The sequence below is a fragment of the Python bivittatus genome, unplaced genomic scaffold, assembly GCF_059951505.1.
Source record: "Python bivittatus isolate LINGU-HERP-01145 unplaced genomic scaffold, Pbiv_v1 ctg000020_np1212, whole genome shotgun sequence".
NCBI lineage: Eukaryota > Metazoa > Chordata > Lepidosauria > Squamata > Pythonidae > Python > Python bivittatus.
In genome coordinates this window covers 89680367-89704246 of record NW_028277030.1, presented here as the reverse complement: position 1 = coordinate 89704246, position 23880 = coordinate 89680367, and the positions used below count along the sequence as shown (strand labels likewise).

The window sequence follows — 23880 nt, the reverse complement described above, 5'->3', positions numbered from 1 at the left end:
ATTTACAGATAATTAATTGATCCCCAGTTGCATATGCCAGCCATTATACCAGTTATACTCTGACACTGAACTTACACAAGCACACACTTCTCCCTCCTTCCAGCAGAAACAGGAAGAAAGGAAGGATGGAGTGAGAGGAAGAGGAAGAGGTAACTGACCTAGAAAGGGAGAAAAGAGAAAGTGGGGCAATAAAACTGGAGGGAGGTGAGGGGAAAAGGCAATTGGACAGAAAAGGAAGGAAAGGAGAGAAACTCTATTTATGCACTATTAAAAGACTAGAATTAAATGCACCAGACAAACAGCTCCTCTCAAGTAGCAGCTTATTTTCAAAGGCTTATATCATTTGTAACAGTGATGGGGTAGTTATCTGCACTTCTGTTTAATTATTTTGCCTTCAGTGGCTTCTTTTATGCAAATCAGCCAATTTACGATGACCACTAGGTCTGTGCAGCTCTTCAGAATCAAAGGTAAAAAGTTACTTTGGAACAGATCTTTGGAATATGGTTGTTGCAGATGTCTGCAACCCTTTTCTCTGGGATCACATGGCTGCCCTTGGCAGTTGGGCCCTTTCCCAGGAAAAAAGGTGTTTGGTAAGGAGTTAGAGACAGGTGCTCTGTTAGCCCCCTCACAAGCTCTACAGCACTTTTTTGCTTTCTAATGAGAAGCTCTTCGCAGCCCTAATGATCACCCTCCAATTCACAAGTATTTGGGAGAAAAATGATTTCTGATGGGTAAATATGTTATCTAACATTAATTTCACTAGAAATAAAATCACATTAAACCTGGTGTTTAAAAGATTGTTTTAAAATGGTATCACTGACAGCTGTTTTGTTTTTTTGTTTTAGAGTCCTTTACCTTGGATCAGAGGCTTAAAATGGGGGGAATATGTAGGTTCCCCCAGTGCTCCTGATCCCGTTGTCTGTTTTAGCCAGCCACATGGAGAAAGATTTGGCTCCTTGCAGGCTTTACCAACTAGAGCAATTTGTGGTTTGTCCCAAAAATTCTGCCTTCTGATGATCTACAGCAAAGAGCAAGGTAAGGATTCTAGAACACCGTCCTAGCAGAAACATTGGAAAACCAGATTTCAAAAAAGACCAAACTGCCCTCTTTATCCATTGGTTCAATCGTCCAAAGATGACAAATAAGATACTGAGGCCCGAGTTGTATATTAATGAGTGGAGTAATTGCTATAGAGATCCTAAATTGTGTGGAAGGCAGTTTGTGAAGTGGCCCCCACATGAGCTATAGCAATTCTGATGACATCTGTAGAAGCATCCATAATTAAGTGGTTCAGCAGATGTAACAAGGCTGTCCCTACTCCAGGTGGAAATTACTGCCCTTAGCTAGCTTCCTATATAGTCAGGGATATCTCTGGCTGACATATGTCTTAGATCCTGTAGAAATCAGTCATACTAATTCTGTTTAATATGGATTCATGACTGCAACAAAGAACATATGAGGAAACCTAAGGACTCCAACATTTTTTCTTGTTATAATAAGTTCATTGTTTGAGATTTTAAAATAGAGAATACGGAAAGCCTATCTTCTTATGAAGGCTATATTATTTATGTCTCCAGTGGGTTTGTAAAACAGAAGGCACCCAGTCGTTAGAATAATAGCAATTTTAAAGTAAAAAAAATAGATTCTGGTATTTCCTTTAAAAAAAAAAGGCTAGAATACCTTGAAATGTCAACTGAATTTCACTGCTGTTCCAGGTGTTAGAAGCATGCACAGTACAGATATCCAGTGGTCGGCCATTCTGAGTTGGGGATATGCAGACAATATTTTAAGATTAAAAAGCAAGCAAAGTGAACCTCCAGTAAACTTTATACAGAGCTCACAGTTTCACCAGGTAAAACTTGTTAATTCTCTTCTGTGCAAGTAACTTAATTTATATAATATAGTATTTAGAAAAAAAAGAGAAACAATGCAATCCTATGGTATCTTAACAAATAAAGTCTGCTTTAGATGTACTGATCCTAGTCTAATAAGCCATGGTTTATCAGACTGAGAATGAACCTTATGACTTTGCTGCAAACTCCCTCATAAACGCTTCTATTGTCATAATCCATAATTTAATTTCTTCTTAATAATGGAAAACTATTTTATTAAGTCTTTGCACGTGTTAGTATGGTACAACATAAAAGAAAACAGAAGGCAATCCATAGAGATATAATTAGTCTTCAGTAGGGTGTGAGCTTTTATGATTTTGAGCTTAATCAAATATATTAAAGGTTGAGTGTTCCTGGTTGCAAACAAAGAGCCAGCTGCTGCTTTTCCGGTGTCTCATGGACCCCACTATTCATAAGTGTTTTTGCTATCCCTGTCTGCACAATTGTGTAGCTGTGTACCCGATCATATGGCCTCTGGTCCAGGCAAATTAATACCGTGATAAACTGCTCTTACATTCATGCTGCTCCCTGACTTGCTTAACTCTGTTTGTTTTTGATCATATCTATATAGACAAAGTTGCTACTTTGTGGCTATTATACAATCAATATCTAGACTTAGGGAATCATTGCTCACTTCAGTAGTCATCAGAAAATGATTCAGTCTGAATTAATTGGAGCATTTGAATTGGTAGCTACTTGATTCTACAGCCCAGTTACATATATTGTACACCCAAACTACATGCATTATAGTTTTTGATTTTTGAGCTGCGGTTTTCCCTCTGCAACTTGGAAAGCTATTTCTAGCACTCTTATAAGTTTCTCTTGTAGTTTGCCATATGACATAGAATAGCTACAGTACTTTCAAAGTAGGAGAAAGTTCTGTTATATATGTGAGTCAGTGCTTGTGGATTTGCAACCTCATTAATTATTATAAGGGTGGCGGTGGCTTTTTTTTAGCGGAGGAATGGAATGAGTACAAGAGCAAAACAGCTGAAAAATTAAGAAATACGAAGTGTTTCTCTTTAAATATATCTGTTTTTAATATAACCCCCTTTGGCACTCTTTGAGATGAACAGCAGATAAAGTATAAATACTGTTTAAATGTCTCACTTTTTTTTTTTTATCTAAGGTAACAAGTTGTGCCTGGGTGCCAGACAGTTGTCAACTTTTTACTGGTAGCAAATGTGGAGTTATTACAGCGTATATGAACAGATTCACTAGTAGTACTGTAAGTATATAAAACGGAGGCTATAATTGCTTAAAACCTGGCTATAATTTATTTTAATTAATTTCCCTAATATAGTCTACTTTCCTAATCTTAAAGAAGAAACACCTTTGCTAGGTCTGGTGTCTTTCTTGCCCACCCCTCAACTCAAATATTAAGAAATAATTTGATTTAAATTTGCTTATTTTGCCAAACATACCAGTTGTATTTGAATAGCTAGATTAAAGCCTGGACATCTGAAAAAGAAGTGTTAACTCTTAGCTCTCCCGTTTTGCTAATAATTGCAAAACAAATGTGCTTTCCCATAAAGTTGTTATATCTGTTTTTTTACCTACCTACATACATGTACATAGGTATAGCCACCAAATATTGTTACTCCTTTCAAATATCAGCTTGAAATATAAATATATCAAGTAATCCAGTTAGGAATTTCTTGAGTTTCATTATTTTGGTCCTTATCTATAACTTAAAAAGAAGCAAACCCATGGCCTACATGGCACCCAGTCCCATTTTGCAGACCAGGATCATGTTTGTTTGTTTGTTCGTTTTTTTGTTTGTTTATCATGTAGATTTATATGGCTGCATAATCAACACATGACTCAGAATGGCTAACAATCAGTAAAATAAACACATTGATCAGTTAGAATAAAAAAATTAGAATCAAATCTTGCACACACACAAAAATTTAACAAAACAGTCATCATGCCACAATGGGCTCACCTAATGCTGACACCCAGTGCTTAGAGGAAGAGTCTGGTCTTTAGTGCCTTACAAAAGGCTGGAAAGATTAAGGTCATCCAAATCTCTATGTTGTTCCAAAGGGCAGGTGCCATGACAGAGAAGGCATGCTTCCTGGATCACATTAGATGGCACTGTTTAATAGAGGTGACCAGGAGCATACCACCCTGCCAGATCTTGTAACTGGAGAAAGGCAGTCCGCAAATAACCATGAAGGGCTTTATAGGTGGTAACCAGCACCGTGAATTGCATCTGGAGGTCTAGCGGAAGCTAGTGCACTTCCTTGAGTAGAGGTATAACATAGGTGAACTGAGGCATCCACGTCACTGCATTCTGGACCAGCTGCAACTTTCAAATGATCTTCAAGAGCAGCACTGTGTAGAGTATGTTGCACTAAACAGGAGGTGACCAAAGCATGAGTGACAGTGCATAGGGCCTCCTGATCTAGCTCCAGCACAATTGGCACACAAGATGGATGTGGGCAAAGGTCCTTCTAGCCATGGCTGCCATCTGCTCCTTGGGCAGGAGCTGAGAGTCCACAGTCAACACCAAAGGTGGTAGGTCCTCAGCTCAGGCGATGGGTGGAGTCCTAAAAATCTACAGCAATTCAGTTTTGCCAGGGTTGAGCCTGAGCCTGTTTCTCTCCATTCAGGCTGCTGGAGAGGAAGTATTGTAGGTTCTTTGTTTCCTTTCTGGGCTCTTGATTGTACCTTTTAAATGGTACATAAATGGAGTTTATCTGTATGTGTCTCTTGATGGCTGATCTGTCTGAATGGCAAGCTTCCAGGAAGGAAACAAACAGCTGGAATGCATCTCTTCTAGCAGGCAACACCCAGATAAGCAGGAAACAGCATCAGATAAACTATCAGGGAAGAGACAATACACTAATCAAGGAAGCACAACCCCCACCAAAACTGACAGGACAAGCCATATATAAACAGCCAGCAAATCCCACTTTCTCTTGCACTGATGATGTTACCCAGCCTGGTAATGAAATGTCCGCAAGAAAACAACCAAGCTCAGAGAGTACCAAGAACCCAGCAGTTCAACTCTCAGCTACATATATCTCTTCTGTAGGATCCCTAGAGTTCCAGTTTTATAAACAGGGTCTCACTTCCAGTTATTGGACTACAGGGTCTCTGAAAGCCACAACACTCTCTGTGTAACAGCTGAAGCCAGACTCAAAACCCAGAGGGCACATCTCTTAGAGGGGAGTCCCCCTCTTTGCATCCAATCAGGTTTTGGTTATACACATCAAAGGGATTGTGTGGGTTAAAGCAACTGATTTAGAAAAGAGATGGTCATTATATGAATTTGTATCCAAAATATGCTGCTATTAAGAGACTTTTAAAATTGAAAACATAATCTTGTTTGTTTTTTGTTTAAATCTAAAACCTTTTAATCTCCTTATTCCTCTGGCTAAACAGTTTCTTGGGTAATTTTGCAATTTGAAAGTAGTACTTTCATAACAGCACTACTTTAAGAGGTTCAAAATAAATTATTGTGAGATAGGCTTAGCTTTGGTTTGTAAACATGCTTAGTGATGTAGAGAAAAATGAGAACATTTGTGTCATTGCTTCTCAGTTGTATGTCCCTTTGTAGACCTGGATTGCCTTTCTCAGGAGCCTCACACTTTGGACAGTATAGAGTGCAGTTGGTATTATGAGAAGAGGCTCTGTGATATGACAACATGCTCAGCAATGTCTTTAGGTTTCTCTTCCAAAATGAATATTAATTTAGAGAAACAGTGAGACTCTACGCAGAGCAAAAAATATGAAGCAAGTGTGTCAGCTACATGTATTAATTACTGAATATGGTCTGAATACCTTTCAGTGCCCTTCTTATCCATAAAAGATAAGTAAGACGCTGAAACGCTATTTTCAGTGTGTGATTTGAATATGTGCTATAGATAATTTGCCCAAAATTATTTTCAAGTATAAGAAATGTTAGGGTTGGTATATTAATGGGTTGTTGAAGTCTAGCAGTCTTCCTTCTGGAATTCCAACAAGACAACGCTGTGCTTGGCGTATCAAAGCTATTGTCTGTCACCTCTGCCTTCAGTCATTATCAGCTTATTTTATTACGTTCCTGCATTTTAATTATGTGATGGACTGGAATGGAGGAAGGGGGGTGAAAACAGTGCTCTCGTCTCCAGAGCAACGCTCTGGAGATAAGCGGAGAAAGCTGGTGCATCCCTAAACATTCCAGAAGATAGTAGAGAGTTGTGCCTGGGAACTACTGGTCAGTCTGAAAAGATTCTGTAAATAAGTGCTAGCTAATAAACCTTGCTGATTGAACCTACACGGTCTTCAGGAGTTCCTTGGGCTAGGCCTGACAAATTAGCTCTCTCATGTTTAAGAGAGGAAAAAGCAAAAAAACAAAAACAAAAAAACTGCCTGGGATAAAGGTTTCTGATTTTGCACACCATTTGGTTTCTACTGTAGAAATATATTGGATATATCCGTTCATGAATTACTCAAGCAACAATGTGTGCTGTAAAATAAGCAGCTGTATAGAGTTTTCCTCTGTGCTAATAACTATGTGAGAGATCTAAAAAAGCTACTTTTCACAGCTAATACCATAGTACCAATTGTTTGTCAATCAAACACTCAGTTTTAAAGAAGAGCTTGACTTGAGCCCTAAACAGCTTTGGCTGTTTTTGTAGCTGAAATAGGGAAAAAAACAGTTATATAGGACAGAAATCATAAAGTGGTACATGTTGAATCAGTACAATAATGATTGAAACAGATGTACCTTCAAATCTCGTCTCAAATCTGACTTGTAATACACCGGTAAATTTGTGGTTGTCTCTTCCTTTTTAGCCCTCTGAAATTGACATGGAGTCTCAGATGCATCTGTACGGGCACACAGCAGAGATCACCAGCTTGCTAGTCTGCAAACCCTATAGTATCATGATAAGTGTGAGCAAAGATGGAACCTGTATCATATGGGATTTGAACAGGTAGAAGCATCTTTAAATCACTCTCCTTATTATATCAGATGTCCCCAGTTTCTGAATTATAATGAAGATGGATTTGCTCCATTTTATAAAATTAACCATAAGATTGCTTAACCTGTGTATTTTGCCCCACCTGTACGTTGATGCTACATAAAAGTTAAGTAATAAGATATTCAAAATTAGTCTTGGAAATAAGGGCTTAAAGTATTAGTTTAAAAAGGTACTGCTGCTATTACTACTATGAGAGCTGATTCTTTGAACAATCAACTCATTGTTACAGGCTCTGCTATGTGCAAAGTCTTGCTGGGCACAAAAGTCCTGTTACGGCAGTGTCTGCTAGTGAAACAACAGGGGACATTGCAACTGTTTGTGATTCAGGTAGGTGCCCTGTCAAGTGGAAGCTAGACAAGCTAGCAATTTTAAGCCTATGAAGTCTATTGTATATAACTTTTCAGAGAATTACAAAGGAAATAGCAAGAAGTTAAACCTTTACCTTAATTCTGTCAGGATATGCAAGCATTTGAATTGTACAGAGATCTGCATTGGTCAGAATCAAAATGTAACTGATTCCCAACTACAGTGGTACCTCGGTTCACGAACTTAATTCGTTCCGTGACTTTGGGTCGCGACCCAAATTGGTCGCGACCCAAATCAAATTTTCCCATAAGGTTCAATGTAATTACGGTTAATCTGTTCTGAACCATATGTATTTTTTTTTTAAAACCGCAAAAATATGAAACAAAATACAGTACGAAGAGAGAGAACGCTAACCTTGCTCAACGCGACTTCTGGCGTGGAGGACAGGAAGGCGGGTGGGGAGGTGGTTATTGCTTGGAGGGAGAGTCCCCCTCCCTACAGGAAGCCACGACCACATGTCACGGGAGGGAAAATGGCCGCGGATCCTGTTCGTCACCCGATCCAGCGTTCGCGAATGGAAGCAAAATTTTGCGAACGGAGCTGTTCGTGACCCGAATTGGTTGTGAACAGAAGTGTTCGTGACCCGAGGTACCACTGTATACTGAGAACAAGTTAACTAGATAACTTAATTTCCAGTATGAACTTCAGGCGGGTGAGTGTCTGAAAGTGAAACTGGCTTACCTAATAGGTCCTCATTTGTCTTAAAGTGTACAGTGGTACCTCGGGATACGAACTTAATCCATTCCGTGACTCTGGGCATATCCCGAGTTGGTCGTAACCCGACGCAAATTTCCCCATAGGGTTCAATGTAAATCTGGTTAATCCGTTCTGCCCTCCGAATTTGGTCGCACCCCGAAGCAAATTTTCCCATAAGGTTCAATGTAATTACCGTTAATCCGTTCTGGTGTTCGCGGACCACACGTCAGGGGCAGGAAAACGGCTGGGCGCCACACAGCGTGGCGGGAAAATGGCTGGGCGCCACACGGCACGGCGGGAAAATGGCCGCGGACCACGTGTCAGGGGTGGAAAAATGGCCGCGGACCACGTGTCAGGGGCAGAAAAATGGCCGTACCCCGAGGCGGAGTTTGCACATCAAGGTAAATTTTTGCAGCCGGAGCTGGTCGTAACCTGAAAAGTTCGTTAGTAGAGGCATTCGTATCCCGAGGTACCACTGTATAGTAAATAACCGAGGAAGAAGGTTTAGAACTGGAAGAATGGTTGCTGTGCTTGTTTTCTATTTAGGGCCTGATTTCCTGGCTAGCCAATTAACATATCAGAAATTCATTGGCATACAAGAGAATCAGAATATAGTTTAAGGTTCAACCTATGGTTCAAGCAGGTGGGTGGTTATTACAAATTGAGAAGGGGGTAATTTTAAACTTCACTGGAGGACCTCTCCTTCCAGTAATGGATTCTTGGATTCTGAATAATGGATATTTATGTCAAGCCATCATGGATCAGACTGAATTTCCTGGCACCACCTAATCGGTGCAGTAGGGACGTTCTTAGCCTATCAAAGACTTTTCCTTACAGCCCAAATAGAAAGGAAGGTGCTTTGAACCCAAAGCCCAGAAATACATAACTTAACAAATCATGTGCCAGTCCTGAAATGCAAGGTGCAACTATGCGGTCTCATGTGGTTTTAATGGGAAATTCACTTATAAACCAATGAAGCCACATCTCTAGATATAAAAAGGGGGTTGTTGGGAAAATAAAAAAACAGAAAGAAACAATAGGGAAACAAACATACAAAGAAATTCCAGCTAAAATCATTATAGACAGTCTAGCCAAAGAAATTATTTTTTACCTGCTTAAATAAGCTGTTGGGTTTCAGTGCACATTCAGCACTTGTTACACAAAAGATTATTGGAGAAGTTCCTCTCAGCCTCCTGCTCGGAATTTTTTTTTTCTTGAGTACAATCTTCAGTTTCAAATAATAAGGATTATAATTGAAAGCCAGCCCGTTTGAGGAGGCTGTCTGTTGCTTTGCCCAGTCAGCAAAAATGCTTGATACTTGATATCCTGGATTTAGCCAGCAAGTCAGAAATTATCCAGGAGCTAAACCCACCTTCCTAATGATCCTTGGTGAAATGATGAAATGCTGTCTAATTTTCCACAATTGTGCCACTGCATAAATGGGGTTATATGAGAGAGACTTTTTGGGGAAATAATATCTGAATTCAGGCATCTCAGTATGTAGTCAGTTTGCCAGATCCTTTAAGAGGCACCATTTCATACTAAGCATTTCCATGATAAACAGATAAGTTTACATTCATCATATGTCAGTCCAATAATTAAGAGTTAAGTTACTAGTAACCAGGTTAGGACAGGAGCTCCAGATGCTGTCTGGATTCACTCATTGACCTGTGACTTCCTAAAATAATGCATGAATTATGCAATTATCTCTTCCCAAATAAAAATAATAATTTTGTTGGAGTTAGGGTTCTGCAAGAAATAAATATACCGTATATAGCACTTTTAATACTCTTAATTTTTAAAGTATACATTAAATACAACAATGATAGAACCATGCAACTTATAAAACTCTTATAAACACTCCTTTGACATATTTTTAATGGGACAAGCTGTTTAATATTTACTTTTGCAGAGTTCCTGAAATTTGGATTTCATTAAGACAGCTACCAAAACTTATTCACCAAAGTCCAGGGTGTGGAAGAGAACAAAAAGTGTTTTCTTGCATTACCTTATCTTATACTGCTGCAGCTTGTAGATTACTTGCAAGCTGTAAATTGCTTTTGCCCTCTTTTCTCCCAGTGCATCCTCCCAGAGATAACAGCCACAGCCCATTTTCTCTTTCACTTCTAGTTTGCTGATCTGTGCTTGTAATGCCCCCCCCCACTTTTGTAATTTCCTCCTTGCTGCAGCATCATCTGCAGTATCCTCTCCCTTGTAATTTCTTCTTCAGAGTATGGGTCAGGTCATATGGTCAGAGCTTTTATAGAAGCCTTGTGCCCTCCAGGTATGATTACTCCCCCTTCAAAAGACAAAAGCAAAGTGTTGAAAAAAACAAGAACATTATTCAGGCTTCATACAAGGCCTGAAACAGTTTCCTTGCTTTGCATTTAGCATACCTCTGCATCAAACGGGTAAGCCTGTTCAGCAAGGACTTCTGTTATCTGGTGATTCCCTCAGATATCACAATTTGCACTTTTGGAAAAAGTGTGCTAAGCCAGAGTGTTATTTGTTTGGTTCTGATTTGTAAAACACGCCTTATGACTTAGCATTATGTTTGAGCCAAGACGATATGATTTATTCAGTGAACTATTATTAAAATAAACACTAGCTTAGCACAACCCAATCCCTTTTCCCAACAGTAGTTGGTCATAAGTTACTGTAAAGCTAATCAAAACAAGTCTACCATGATCAAGCTGCTATTTTTATACCTTTTATTGTTCTGAGGAAGCCTGTTCTTTATTTATACACTGAATTATTGCATCTGGATCCTAGAGCTTCTCAGGGCTTTGGGTTCTGTTTGTTTTGGACACAGGGCTGACATTCTCACGCCTGAACTCATGCAGCCTTTGTACTTTTATCCTGTGTGGAAGAGTCTTCGACAGATAGGCATATCATATCTGGGCTGCAAAACTCCAGTTTACCACTAGATGGCAGCAGTGAGTTATCCTTTTTTTTGTATACTTTTGTTGCCATCTAGTGCTGCTCCACATTTTTGCAGCCCAGATATGGTATACCTACTTGAAGAGGCATGACCACACTTCTAATACTGTGTAAGGGTGCTTTAGGGGAAAGGAAAGGAAAAAGAACATATTCCTGTTTCAGTTTTATGGAACTCTCCTCTGCTTTAACATATAACTATAAAATGTCCCATTCCTGAGTTAATGTTCCCAAACCAAGACCATTCTGTAATGGTGCCAATATATAATTGTTTGTTTTTACTATGTCAGAAAGCAAACTCTTTGTATAAACACAGATGTTTATAACAACACATTACTGACAGCTGTGTTCCCATGGTCTCAGGTTTGAATCTCTTTCATCCACCACTATATTTTTAGCAGAGAAGGGAATTTTTCAAGAATTTGTACAACTGGAATCTGGGTATTGGATTTGACACTTGTTCAGGCAGTAAGTTTTCCACAAGTGATAGAAATCTAGCAAATAATCTCACTGGTTGAAATCTAGAATTATCTAAACACTTGTTCAGTAATTCAGTTGAATGCATTCAGTCAAATTAAGAAATTCAGAAATGTATCCAGGAGAAACCCAATTTTGTGTCTGACAAGAGCTGGAAACTATCTTATATTGACTCAGACTGATCATCCATCTTTTCACAGTTTGCATGGCCTAATAATGGCTCTCCATGGTTTTTGACATTCTGTCTAGGTATGGGATTAAATCTGGAATCTTCTGTATGCGAAACACCAAACACCATGCAACATTTTTGAATCTCAGCAACATGTTTACTATGCATGCTAATGAGAATATGCTTTGAGGATGTATGCAGGCACATATAGGTGATATTGTGGCTTCAAAATTATATCTTCTTTTAAGAGTTCCATTTCTTTCATGTTATGGCTGTGACATTAGATTTGTTAACCAGGATATAGCATGAGGAAAATAAAACCCAAATCAATGAGTAGTATAGATGTCCCTAAAAGAGAAGGGTCCAGTAGATAGTGTGAATTTATCCAGAGCTATCTGAAATTCCCTAGCATCTGAAAATATTTATTGGCAAGCTTTTAATATCATAAAGGAGGCATCCCATACTTTCTTGTACATACACATTCCAAACAGCCTTCTATCTCACATGCCAGATCAGGTCCCCATCCCCACGCTTGCAATCTGTTACGTAAGAGGAGGAAATCTCTCCTTTGCAAACAGTATGGAAGCCAAGGAGGAGAAGCTTCCAAACTCTTCTCCTTAACATGACTCATCCAAGGACTACATGTGGCCTTTAGATCAGAAATTCCTCATCCATTCCTTTGACAAATATTAATAGTTATACTTATTCATTTTTTCTGCTTGCTAGATGCTAAAGATAGTTTTGATAATAAATTAAACATCAACTGAGTGGGAAGGACACACAGAATGAAATATTAATAGAAGTAATAAATATTACTTCTAACCTTTTCCTGTATTGATTCAAAGCTTAAGTTCTTAAAATCTTATCCTCCTCAGCCACACTGGGGCTAAAGGTGTCAAATAATTATGTCTAATTCATTTTAGTTCCTAAATCTGAAAACAACTTTCTATTTTTTTTCCAATGGTAAAGGAGGGAATCCTATACTTGGTTGCTCCTCCTTGCTCTGGTAAGTAGGATTAGGATTTCAACACTCATTGGAGCGTGAGTGCATCTTCATCTGAGCTGCACTGCTTGCCTTTTCTCCACATACTTTTGCTGGAAGAAGAAGTTTATTCAAGTAGAGATCTTGGCCCTTTGCACCCAGAGTAATACTATTATTCCATCTTGCAGCGAGTTTGCAGTGTGTGTTTACAAGCTGACTCAGGAGGCTTGCGTTGTTAGTGTTAGAGGAGGAAGTTTTCTGCTTTTCAGATTTCTGTTTCTCAGGTATATGCTTACTTTACTTGAGCTTTTAGGCGCACTCTCCAACACAATAGAAGGATTAAAACAATACATAATAATCACGCAATACAAAACCCCACAATAATAATATCAAGCCTTACTTCCATCATCCTGAGGAATGTCACTCTTGACAACATAGCAATCCCATGCTGCAGAGAGGGAACCATTGGAAAACCACCTATATCATATCCAAAGGCTTTCTAAATAGCCAGGTCATGGCAGTTTTTCTAAATGCCAACAGGGTCAGTGCTGATTAAAGCTCCGGTTAGATGTTAATGTTCCTCCTGATCGCAACCTTAATAATGCTTAAGAGGCAAGTATTTGTTCTTCCCGTTCTTGTAGACAGTGTTTTGGAAGTTACTGTAGCTTCTCAATTGTATCATTACACTTGGTTTTGAAGTGTTAGCCATCTTTTAAATCCTTCTGTCTGATTTACTCAAATACTTTCCATAGAAATAATGCCCTCCTTCATTGGAAAATGGAGCACTGGACTTACTGTGAAGACTTCGTTTCCATGGTGGGGAGAGGGTATCTAATCCTCTATTATCAACCATAGACAATTTATAGGAGTGTAGTTTGTTTTTTTCCCTCTTTTTCCATTACATTTTTGTTGGCACTCTCTTCACTTGTTATCTGAAACTGGGCATTAGCTGCTTTTTCCTTAGTCAAGGTTAAAATCTTCAATCTTCCTACCAGAGCAAGGAGGAGGAGCTTTCAACTATAGGATGTCTTTTCCACCATAATAAAGAAGTCTTCATGGTAACGTCATTATATCATTATTTTCAATTTTGTCTTACCAAAAATTCAGTCCCAATATCAACTCAAATCAAATTGTTTATTACAGCCATAAGGCCAGATTCAGTAAAATATCCAATCATAGAACTGTTACATACATCTATATATACAACAGAAAAACAATGAGTATAATAAGATCTAAAGATAAATAAGAACGCATATAATAAAATAGAATAAAAATAGTATTATAAAAAGTAATGAATAAATAGGTATCCAAACTTAGTTAATGGTGTGATATGGTGTGACGTGTTATACAGATGGTAGTGCAAAACTGGGCAACTTGTGAGGATATTTTTGAGTCCTGGTCCAAAAGAAGTAACAATAAATAGAAATCAACTCCCTGCCTGGAAATTTTGTCAAACATGTCTTTTGGTACTATGGCCAAATAACTGTATGTTTGCATTGTCTATCCAGAACGTATTGTTCCAGAAGTCCTGGTCTTTGCCTAGATGTTCATGAGCAAACTTTAGTCTTGCTTTGATGTTCTTTCCAGACAATAAAGGCTTCTTCTTGGCACACCTCCAAGTAGATCTAATTTGTGCAGCTTCTTTCTAATGGTAGATTCATGCACTTTGACATCAGTGGTGGTGAGAGCTACCTGTAGGTCACATGATGAAATTCTGGGGTTCTTAGAGACTTCTTTCAGCATCTTGCATTCTGCTCATGGGCTGAACTTACTGGGATAGCCTGGCCTGGACAAGTTGGTAGTTGTTTGAAATCTCCACTTGTAGATGATCTTCCAGACAGTGGAATGATTGATGTCCAATTGTTTGGTGATCTTTTAAATCCCTTTGCAGACTCATAGGCATCTACAACCTTCTTTCTGAAGGCCTCAGAGAGCTATTTCAATCTAGGCAGGGTGATAACACACACCAAAATAACAAAGAGCAAATAAAACTAAATAGTAAATTTTAAATAAAACAAATTCCTCCCAGATCCTCTCTAACAGTGTTCTAATCATTTGTGTCTGATCTGGTGCAGATCAGATTCCAATTTTAGGTATTTGAGGTAGTGATAAATGTAGGAATGTACTTTTTCCACATGTGAAATTTGGATTTATGTTTATTTAAATTACAAAATGGACTACAAAATATAAATGGTGCATGATATTTGTTATATTATATCCTCTTTATCAATATTGTTGAAATGAAGATCAAATATCTATATGTTGAAATATGTTGAAAAAGTAAAAAATTTAAATGGGGTATAGTTATTTTTTCACATGAGTGTAATTTCTCAAGTGTTTCTTACATCCTCAAATGTAAGAAAGTGTTTATCTTTCCATTGACAAAAAATCTTCCTAGAATCCAGTGACATCTTTTGTCTTTTACTGGTGATTACTTATGATTATATCACCTGATTATAACAATTTTTATTACATATACTTGCAGACATTGTTACTGTCAAAAAATATTATGCAGTTCACTGCTTCTATATGACTAGAATATTTCTTTCCTTTAAGTGTTTTAGTTGAGTCATTTGGGTCCTGCATATTGCTTTGTTCTCATTGTGTTCTAGATTTTATTTTGCTTACTCAATGATTTGACTATATTTCAGTTGGTGGTGGTAGTGATCTCAGACTCTGGACAGTCAATGGTGACCTGGTGGGACATGTACATTGCAGAGAAATCATATGCTCTGTTGCTTTCTCCAACCAGCCTGAAGGAGTCTCTATCAATGTGATTGCTGGAGGGCTAGAAAATGGAGTTGTGAGGTGAGTGGCTATAAATAGAGCATTTTCCTGTTTAATGATATATGTAGCTTATAAAGACTTTAAGGCACTTTTTGGATACTATTCATTGTGTATATTATTTTCACCCCCAAAATATTTGATTTTAAGATATGTTTGGTTGCTTTCATCTATGGTACATCTTCTTCATTGTTCTACAAAGATTCTACTTTTGTAGCTTTATATCAGTACAAACAACAAAGAGCCTTTGGAAAGCTTAAAGGCTAATACATGTGGCCTTTAAATGGCATGACTTTCATGCACTGCAGCCCACTTCATCAGATGTGTGGTCATCCTGAGGACTGTAAATAATGGGGACTGATAGAAAAGGAATACAGCAAGTACTTAGGGTGAGGTGGTAATATATGTAGTATGATTTATAAAGAAAAGAATCTGCACAACTATCTCCTATAGCATGGGCAGGACAAAGTTGAATTTCTTGATGAATGCTAGTTTACTGTTCTCTGTCATCAACAGTGGAACCAATAAGCAAGATGGAGCTGACAGGAAAAGGATAACTCCATCTCTTCTAGCTAAAAGTAGAGCTTAAGACTTCTTCCTGTATTGTAGAGGAAACCCACTCTCCTCAGTCTTCAGCTCTGCCTTTTAGGAAGAAGCAGTGGCTTTTCTTTCAGCTCCATTTTAAGGGCTGAACACTGAATGAAAAAGAAATAAATAAGATTTGGAAATACTACAAAAGGAGGAGTCCAGTGCTGGCATTGTGAACTGTGGGCAATTGAACGGAATGACTCTGGCAACCTGCAGCATAGCTGTTAGACACACTAAAAATAGGCAGCAGCCAAGAAGTCACGTGGCATCTGAGGGTCAGAGATTGAGGAAAGAGATCGGCCAGTCGCGCAGACTGAATGGAACTGGGAAATGATAGTCTTCAGAGGGAGAGTTGTTGAAGCTTCACTTCTTTTACTTTGCATGAATGAGCAATTATCTGTTATAAACTTCAGCAATAAAGCTCAAACAAGCCCACCAATCCCCCAATTATGTCGATAGCTTTATGCTTTATTCATTAGTTCCATTATACTATTATACTATTCCTAAGAATTTCTATGCCATTAGGTCATAGACATGGGTGGATTATATGTCACATACTGTATATATTTGGAAGGTCTTTGTGCATGTGTACTAGCTTAGCCTACTTCCTTGAAACCTGTCTAGAATTGGCCTGAGGCATGTTTACCATTAGTAATGCCTGACAGAAGCAACAGCTCAAAAATAGTTCATCTCTAAGTAGGTTATCTAAGTAGGTTATTTAATATGGCATTACTCTGGCTCAGAGTAAGCATGGCAGTCAAGCAAATCATAAGACAGTTGAAGTCTTATATTAGGTAAGAGTTCATCTGGAAAACTATGAGGAAAAAGCTTAGAATTTGAACTCTGGAGAACAGATGTACTGTATATAGCATCTTTGACCTTTTTGCCCTGCAATGGGCAAAATCGTTTGTGTGTATATAGCTTCATTCTTGTCTATGATAAAGAGTCTAATGTTGTTGAGTCTTGTCTGAGAGTCTTCTGCTGAGTAAGCCTGTTCTTAAATAAGGAGTTAAGTGTCTGTAGAGATTTGCTGTGGAATCTCTGGTGTGAAGCCTGACAGAGTGATGAACTATAATAATTTAGCTCATGGGCAACAAGGGTTGCTCTCAAACAAACAGGAAGAGAGGCGGATCAGAAGCCCATCAAATAAATCCTGCTATTCCTCATTTTTCATCTATTGATGATCCTCCCCATATTCATGCAGAAAAGGAAGAAAAGAAAGAGCAAGACCTTCAAAATAATATGAGGAGAAGATGCAGGAGATGATCCCAGCAACCTTGCAGTCAGTGCCTCGAGAGGATTGTGAAGTTGTGCCAAGGTGGTCCTTTCAAGTTCTAGCATGGACCTCAGGATGTGCTCTCTGGACTTTTTTCAGAGATAAGGCATGGGCAGAGCCAGCTAAGCACAAGGCAGTGTCCACTCCAGTGAACAAGCTACTATCCCATCCAAGGGATTGTGAAGTAGCTACTTATGCCTAGCATCTATCAGCCAGTAGCAGCCCTGACTTCCAAATCAGTAATTCCAAGGCAGGAAGGAGAAGCACTTACAGAACCAACAGAACAATATATATGTATATACATTAAAAAATGTATATGGATGGTTGAAGTTTTCTCAGTTTTAGTTTTTGGATATTTTCATAACTGATACCAGATTTATGTCCATATATTATTTTGCATAGTGACTAGTTTGTTTGTCCCATGTAGAATGGTGTCTATGATGGCATATATTATAATGGAAGATGAGCAACTTAATGAACCTGTGAACGCCGTGGATGCCTTGTAATAATTTTGTGAGAGCAGATATGGGGATTGTCTCGCTTCAGGATCATGTTTTTCAATATTAGATTAGGTCTTCTTCAATTTCAGTTCAATAGATTATAAAAATTTGCAACATAACTGAGCAGAAACAATGGCAGGATATACTGTAAAAGCCATTTCTATCATATAGGTTGCATAAAGTAGCATTAATTCTGTCTCTTCTTTTTCTTAGATTGTGGAGCACATGGGATTTGAAACCTGTGCGGGAAATTACATTTCCTAAATCAAATAAACCAATTGTCAGGTAAAAAAAAAATAATTTGGTAGCATTTAACAATTTACTGTTATGCCTTTTCTAAAAAGTCAACATAAACGTTGGAGTGCTTTGCTTATCCTTAGAGTTCCCTTGAGGTTTGTCTTCTGGAAGTAGCACTTAATAACTTTTGATTTTACTAAAAGTGCCCACTGCCTAACATGACATTAAACTATCCCCATATTGTGTCCCTTGTTAAAATGCAGAATAAATCAAAGAGGGGAAAGGTTGGAAAAATTGTTAATATAACTTTTTGTACTAATAGGAGTGCAGGTAGTCCTCGCTTAGTGACCACAACTGGGATTGACAACTCTATTGCTAAGTGCCATGGTTGCTAAGTGAAACATCATGTGACCATGATGGGCTTACAACCTCATTTCCCCTTTGGTCACTGCAGCAAATCACTGCAGTCATTAAGTAAGACATCACATGACCGCGACTTACGATTTTACTTCTGCCTTCTCTATTACCTCTACTTGTCACAAACCAGTTGGAAAGCGCCTGAATGGCAAACGTGACCGTGGGACACTGCGATGGTCATAAATGTGAGGATTGGTCACAAAGCTATTTTTTTTATGCCATTGTAACTTTGACAGGTCATTAAATGAGGCAGTTAGTAACCTAGGACTACCTGTATGCTTTACATTATTTCAAGTAATTATTTTGCACATCTGTTTCATGGGGTTCCAGGCCACATCAATAACATATGAATGGCTACATTGGATGGGCAAATATGTGATTGCTTACATGCCAGTTTGCTGTAGAGAGATTTTTTTTTGTAAATAATAAAACCCAGTGTAAATCTAGCTTAATAAGCAGAGTACTGCAAGAGACACCATTAGCTAGGGAAACACACAGAATGAAATAAATAAAATATGGAAGTAGACTTGATGTGTACCAACCATGATGTGCACCACACATTTATTCCATTCTATACAATCCAAACCTTTATTGGCATTAAAAGAGCAAACAGAAATACAAAAACACTCATTGACATATCGTAAGATTAGTCAAAGAGAAAGCTGTACTCATTGAGAGATTGTTTACATTTGCTTTTAAATGCTTCATCCAAGAATTTAGCCACAGTTCTGCTAATTTCAGGCACGACATCTCTCAATAGATATTGGCAGGCTGATACAGTATTTGGCGGATATTTGCCCTGTAAAGGTTTTAAAAGCAGTTCATAGCGGGGAGTCTCAACTAGGTGACAATAAAAAATTATGTGGTGAATTGTATCAGGGGTGCCGCAAGAACAGAGCCTCTTGTGGTTGGGGATGGGTTTATACTTTCCGAGAAGTACCTCGGAAGGAAAAAAATTTACTCTGGCCAAAAAAAAGGCTCTACGCTGAGATGGGACCTCAAGATCATACAAATAATGCGCCATTTGACCCAAGTGAGTTTCTATACCTGGCATGGAAGGCGAACAAACACGGGGTTGAGCAGGTCTGAGTTTGTGATATTCTAAATCTAAAAATCTCTGTTTAATAATGATAAATAACTAAGTTTCATCCGATAAATATAAATCATCAATCACTATCCCAATTTGCTTAAGTTTAGACATAATATGTTGAGGCCGGACCAAAATATATTTATCCATATTAAGATGTGATAACGGGTTACGGGAGCAGCTCTAAATAAAATCCTAAGCCAACATTTAATTGTTATTAACCAGGCTTTGGCTTCTATCAGATGGTGACCAGTTTCTAAGCAAATTGTGAGATAGGAGACACAATTGGGAGCCCCCAAAAGCTGCCTCAAAAAGGTTGCTTGAATGCCCTCTACTTTATGGTTAAGAGCTCCCAGCCAAATGGGCATACCATATAAAATTTGAGAAAGCAGTTTAGCATTAAATATTCTAATTGCTGCAGGTACATATTGGTTTTCTCTTGTAAAATTGTTTAATCTGAGCAGCCGAATAATTAGCCAGATGGATTGTCTTATTGTGATGGGTGACCCAAGAAAGATTATAACTAAATGTAATGCCAAGATATTTGAAACTTTTGACTTGTTCAATTTCTATGTTACCCATGAACTATCTCTGTAAGTGCCATCTTTTGGCAAATGTTATTACCTTCAATTTAGAATAGTTGATAGTGAGTTGCATTGACAATAGTTATAAAATGCATCCAAGTATCTTTGCAAACCCACTCTCATATAAGAGAGAATTGTAGTATCGTCAGCATAAAGTAGTAATGGGGTGGGAAGGCCACCAAGCTTGGGAGGATGACCATTAATAGAGCTAAGGAAGTGTGCTAAATCATTCAGAAAGAGGTTAAAGAGATGGGGGCGGTGATTCTATATTAAAGCTCTGTTGAGCAGAAACAGGTCTTCTACACTGAAATGCAGAAAATAAGTAAAATTAATGTTTGTATTGGCTTTAGCCTATTTATATGCTATATCCTTTTCTTTCTTCTCCCCTCCCCCTTTTAATGGTGTATGTTCAATATACCCTAAGCTGTCTGACAAACTTGTTTTTATTGATGTGTTTTGGAAATCTTTATAGCCTTACCTTTTCGTGTGATGGCCATCATTTGTACACAGCAAATAATGAAGGAACAGTGATCTCTTGGTGTCGCAAGGACCAACAGCGCTTGAAGCTTCCTATGTTCTACTCATTCCTTAGTAGCTATGCAGCTGGTTGACAGCTCTGCGGGCTTCTCAGCCTTGGTGAACTGTGAAGCACTTTCAGCACAGAGTGGACTGTGGAGCCTCTTTGGTTTTGCCAGATTTTGAAGTACATTAAATGACTTTGCCATCAGCAAGCAGATCATTGATGTCAATTAAAGGCTGCTATGTATGCTCATGCACCAAATTTATAAACCACATCACAGTGATAGGAAAATCCTGGCTTGCCTTTTTTGGTACCAAGAGGATGCTAAGGGCGCTATCCCAGAAGTATATATGCTGCAGTATGTTATGCAACATAAACATATTTTTATGGATAATTTCCTGGACACACACTCTAAATCTTGAAGCACTAGTGGTAACTTTTGCTTATTTGTGATGTAAAAATATAATTAAAATACTTCAAAGGTTTATATAAAAACCAGTCTTTGTGTCTAACTTATTATTAGATTGTGGTCTACCTTGTTCTACCATACATATAATGATCTTGAGTGTTTTAAAATTCAGAATTTTAAATTTGCTTTATGGAGAAGCTGGTAAATTTAGGTGTCTCTACACCAAAATTATTTGAAATAATAATTCAGTAAAGTATGATATTTCACCTTTACCCAGCTTTCTAGACCAGCAGATTTTGTTAAAAGGCATAAGCTTTTGTGAACTACAGACTGAGTTTGGGTGTAGTGAACTGTAGTTCATGAAAGCTGATGTTTTTTAATAAACTGTGTTAGTTTGAAAAGGTGCTACCAGACTCCTGATTTTACATGGGATGCATTTCCTTCCACTTTTTTACTAGATTTATCATGCAGGAACTGGGAAATGATATAACTAGTACACTTGCCTAGTTCGTAAATGATGTCAGTCGATAAGGTGATTTGTTCATTAGTGTGATGTGCAAAGCCATCCATTACGGCTTAGTGATTTATATGATCAAGCCACAAGGGATAGTCTAAGAAACAAGTATTTGAAAAGGTTTTGCCTGGCATCTGTGAACTAGGTCTGGCCTTTCATTCTGAAAGTCTTTGTCCTTGCTTATAGTTTAAATAATTATGGCTTTATGCTATGACAGCCTTTGTGTCCTGAGGATCTTTTAGGATTGCAACTCCTGAATCCCAGCCAACATGGTTTTTGAAATGTATCTGGAAGTTTGCAGAAGAGATTGCTCTCACAAAATAGAACATTGTTTATTTAGCATTTTAAAAAGAAATAGTGATCTTTAATGCCTGCACAAACCTCCATATAAACAATTGGCTGTAAGGTTTTGAATTTTCCATTTACAAGATGCTAAGTGTTTTTACCTTTTATAGCATGAGTGACTTCAAGCCTAAAGTTTTGCAGATGATCACTTCTGTGAGGGCTTAATAGGATGCAGCTGATGTTTGACAAAATAAGCCCTTACAAGGATGTAAGGTAAAACAGAAAAAAATGCAGTGTTTCCTTATTGTATTATACAGATACATTTTTGTTCCTTAATTGATGCCCAGAAATGATTTGTCTTTAGCATAGTTAGCACTCCGAAGATATGCCAAGAATAGATAGAATATTATTTGTTATATCAGAATCTCTTTTAGGATTCTGATAACACTTTTTAAAAGATGAATACAAATAAAAATAAGAATAGTATGCACCTGGCTGTATTATTCATTCCTCTCCAGGACTGAACTCAAGAAACAATTTCTTCAGGTTAGCAGACCCAAATAATTGTAAAACTGTTTTCTAAAAATAAGAATTGTATTGTAGAAACTTTCAATGGAGTAAAAAATGATGGGTGTCAGATATTTTTAAAAATAAATTTGAATGCAACTGTTTATTAAGATGCCAGTAGTGGCAAACACCATCATGCAGTTATTCCTCTTGTTCTTTGAAAATAATGTTTCTTCAATTAAGGCTGCTACGGTACTGGAGTCTTCTCTTTTTTCTTCAGAATGAATGTTTTACTGAGAGGTAGGTATCCGCACATTTATTTAGGAATATGTGTATTAAAATGACTATGCTTGGCTCAGAGTCCTAGAAGATTCTGCATAATACCTTAAGTTCCATGCCTAAACACCAAAAAGCAGAAGAATTTTAAGGTCTACAATGAATTATCCTATGACTTCCTTCTGATGTGTGGAGGCTGATCAGCCTTATGATGTAGCAAAACATGTCTAGTGGGGTTCCCTTTATGATAAATAAATGGACTTCCACCTTCAGGGGCTGCCTTTGTTAGCAGTGCTGTGAACAATCTGGAGCTGGACAGAGTGAAGCTCTATCTGAGCATGCAACACAGCCAGGACCTTGGGCTTGTGAAATTTAGATGAGGTACTGGAGATTTTGGGAGAGTATTAGGAGTACTTGCAGGCAGGCTTATCTATGTGCTGGGTGCCTGACTACATGGGCAATTAGGGACTTCAGATAAAGGGACAATGACTATGGGTGGACTCAAGCTGGGATAACAGAACAGGGGGTCCTATTATTGGATATTGGAATGAAATAGAACTAAAAGGCTATTTTATTCAAACAAGCATGCTAAACATTATACTGTTATACCACAAGGGGGGTTGCTACTGTTGTTCAGCTACTTCTGATTCTTCATAACCTGATAGACGCCAGTTCACTAGGACTGTCAGCAATTTTTGAAAGCTCACACTCATGGTATCAGTTAAGTGTCTAGCCATCTTGTCTTCTGCCAGCCTATTTTTCAATTGGCTCCCATTTGACCAACTATCAGAGCTTTCTTCAATGACTCTTTGCATGTAGTATCCAAAATAGATAAACTTTAGCTTCATGATTAATATTTCAGTGATCAGTCTGGTTTACTTCATCTAGGATTAAATAATTTGTTCTTGTGGTCCAAGGTATTCTCTTTTTTTTTCAGGACAGGATCCCAATTCAAAAGCATTAATTTTTCTTCATTCAGCCTTTCTGATGTCTAGCTTTCACAGCCACATTAAAACTGAGAAGATCATGGCCATGATAATACGTATCTTTGTTGTCAGTGTGATGACTTTCCATTTTAGTATTTTGTCTAGATTTGTTTTTCTTGCAGGCAGCAGCTGAAGAATTGCCCACACACTGCTCAATCTTGAAAGCATGCTTTGGATTGGATTCTGTTTCCTGCAAAGCTACAGACTAACTAGTGTTTTCTGTAGGATATGTGAAAAGTAGATGTGTTCGTGCATGTGCATACACATGCACAATATTCAATATACAGCAGGGTGCCCTAAGTTTTGTGTATAGCAATGAAGTGTTTAAGAACACTTGTCCTTCACACTTTTTTTGTGTTTAATATGGGAACCATCTGTATATCTTTGGTGAACATGATTCCTACCCAAAGTGTGAAAC

The 23880-nt window shown here is 38.0% G+C and overlaps 1 protein-coding gene across 4 annotated transcripts in view; it reads left to right on the top strand.

Annotated features, from left to right (window-relative positions):
- LYST (lysosomal trafficking regulator) overlaps positions 1–20983 on the top strand; it is a 108858-nt gene extending 87875 nt beyond the window's left edge. For 3 of the 4 annotated variants that reach the window (XM_088143701.1, XM_088143696.1, XM_088143684.1), the window contains 8 exons: positions 846–1035; positions 1716–1852; positions 3022–3120; positions 6678–6817; positions 7095–7192; positions 15144–15300; positions 17854–17925; positions 20438–20983. In XM_088143701.1, coding sequence (XP_087999827.1) covers positions 846–1035; positions 1716–1852; positions 3022–3120; positions 6678–6817; positions 7095–7192; positions 15144–15300; positions 17854–17925; positions 20438–20576 — 1032 coding nt within the window. In that variant the 3' untranslated portion in view covers positions 20577–20983. The remainder of the gene's footprint in view (positions 1–845; positions 1036–1715; positions 1853–3021; positions 3121–6677; positions 6818–7094; positions 7193–15143; positions 15301–17853; positions 17926–20437) is intronic. The other variant, XM_088143691.1, reaches the window with a different exon arrangement.
- Positions 20984–23880: the final 2897 nt, after the last annotated feature.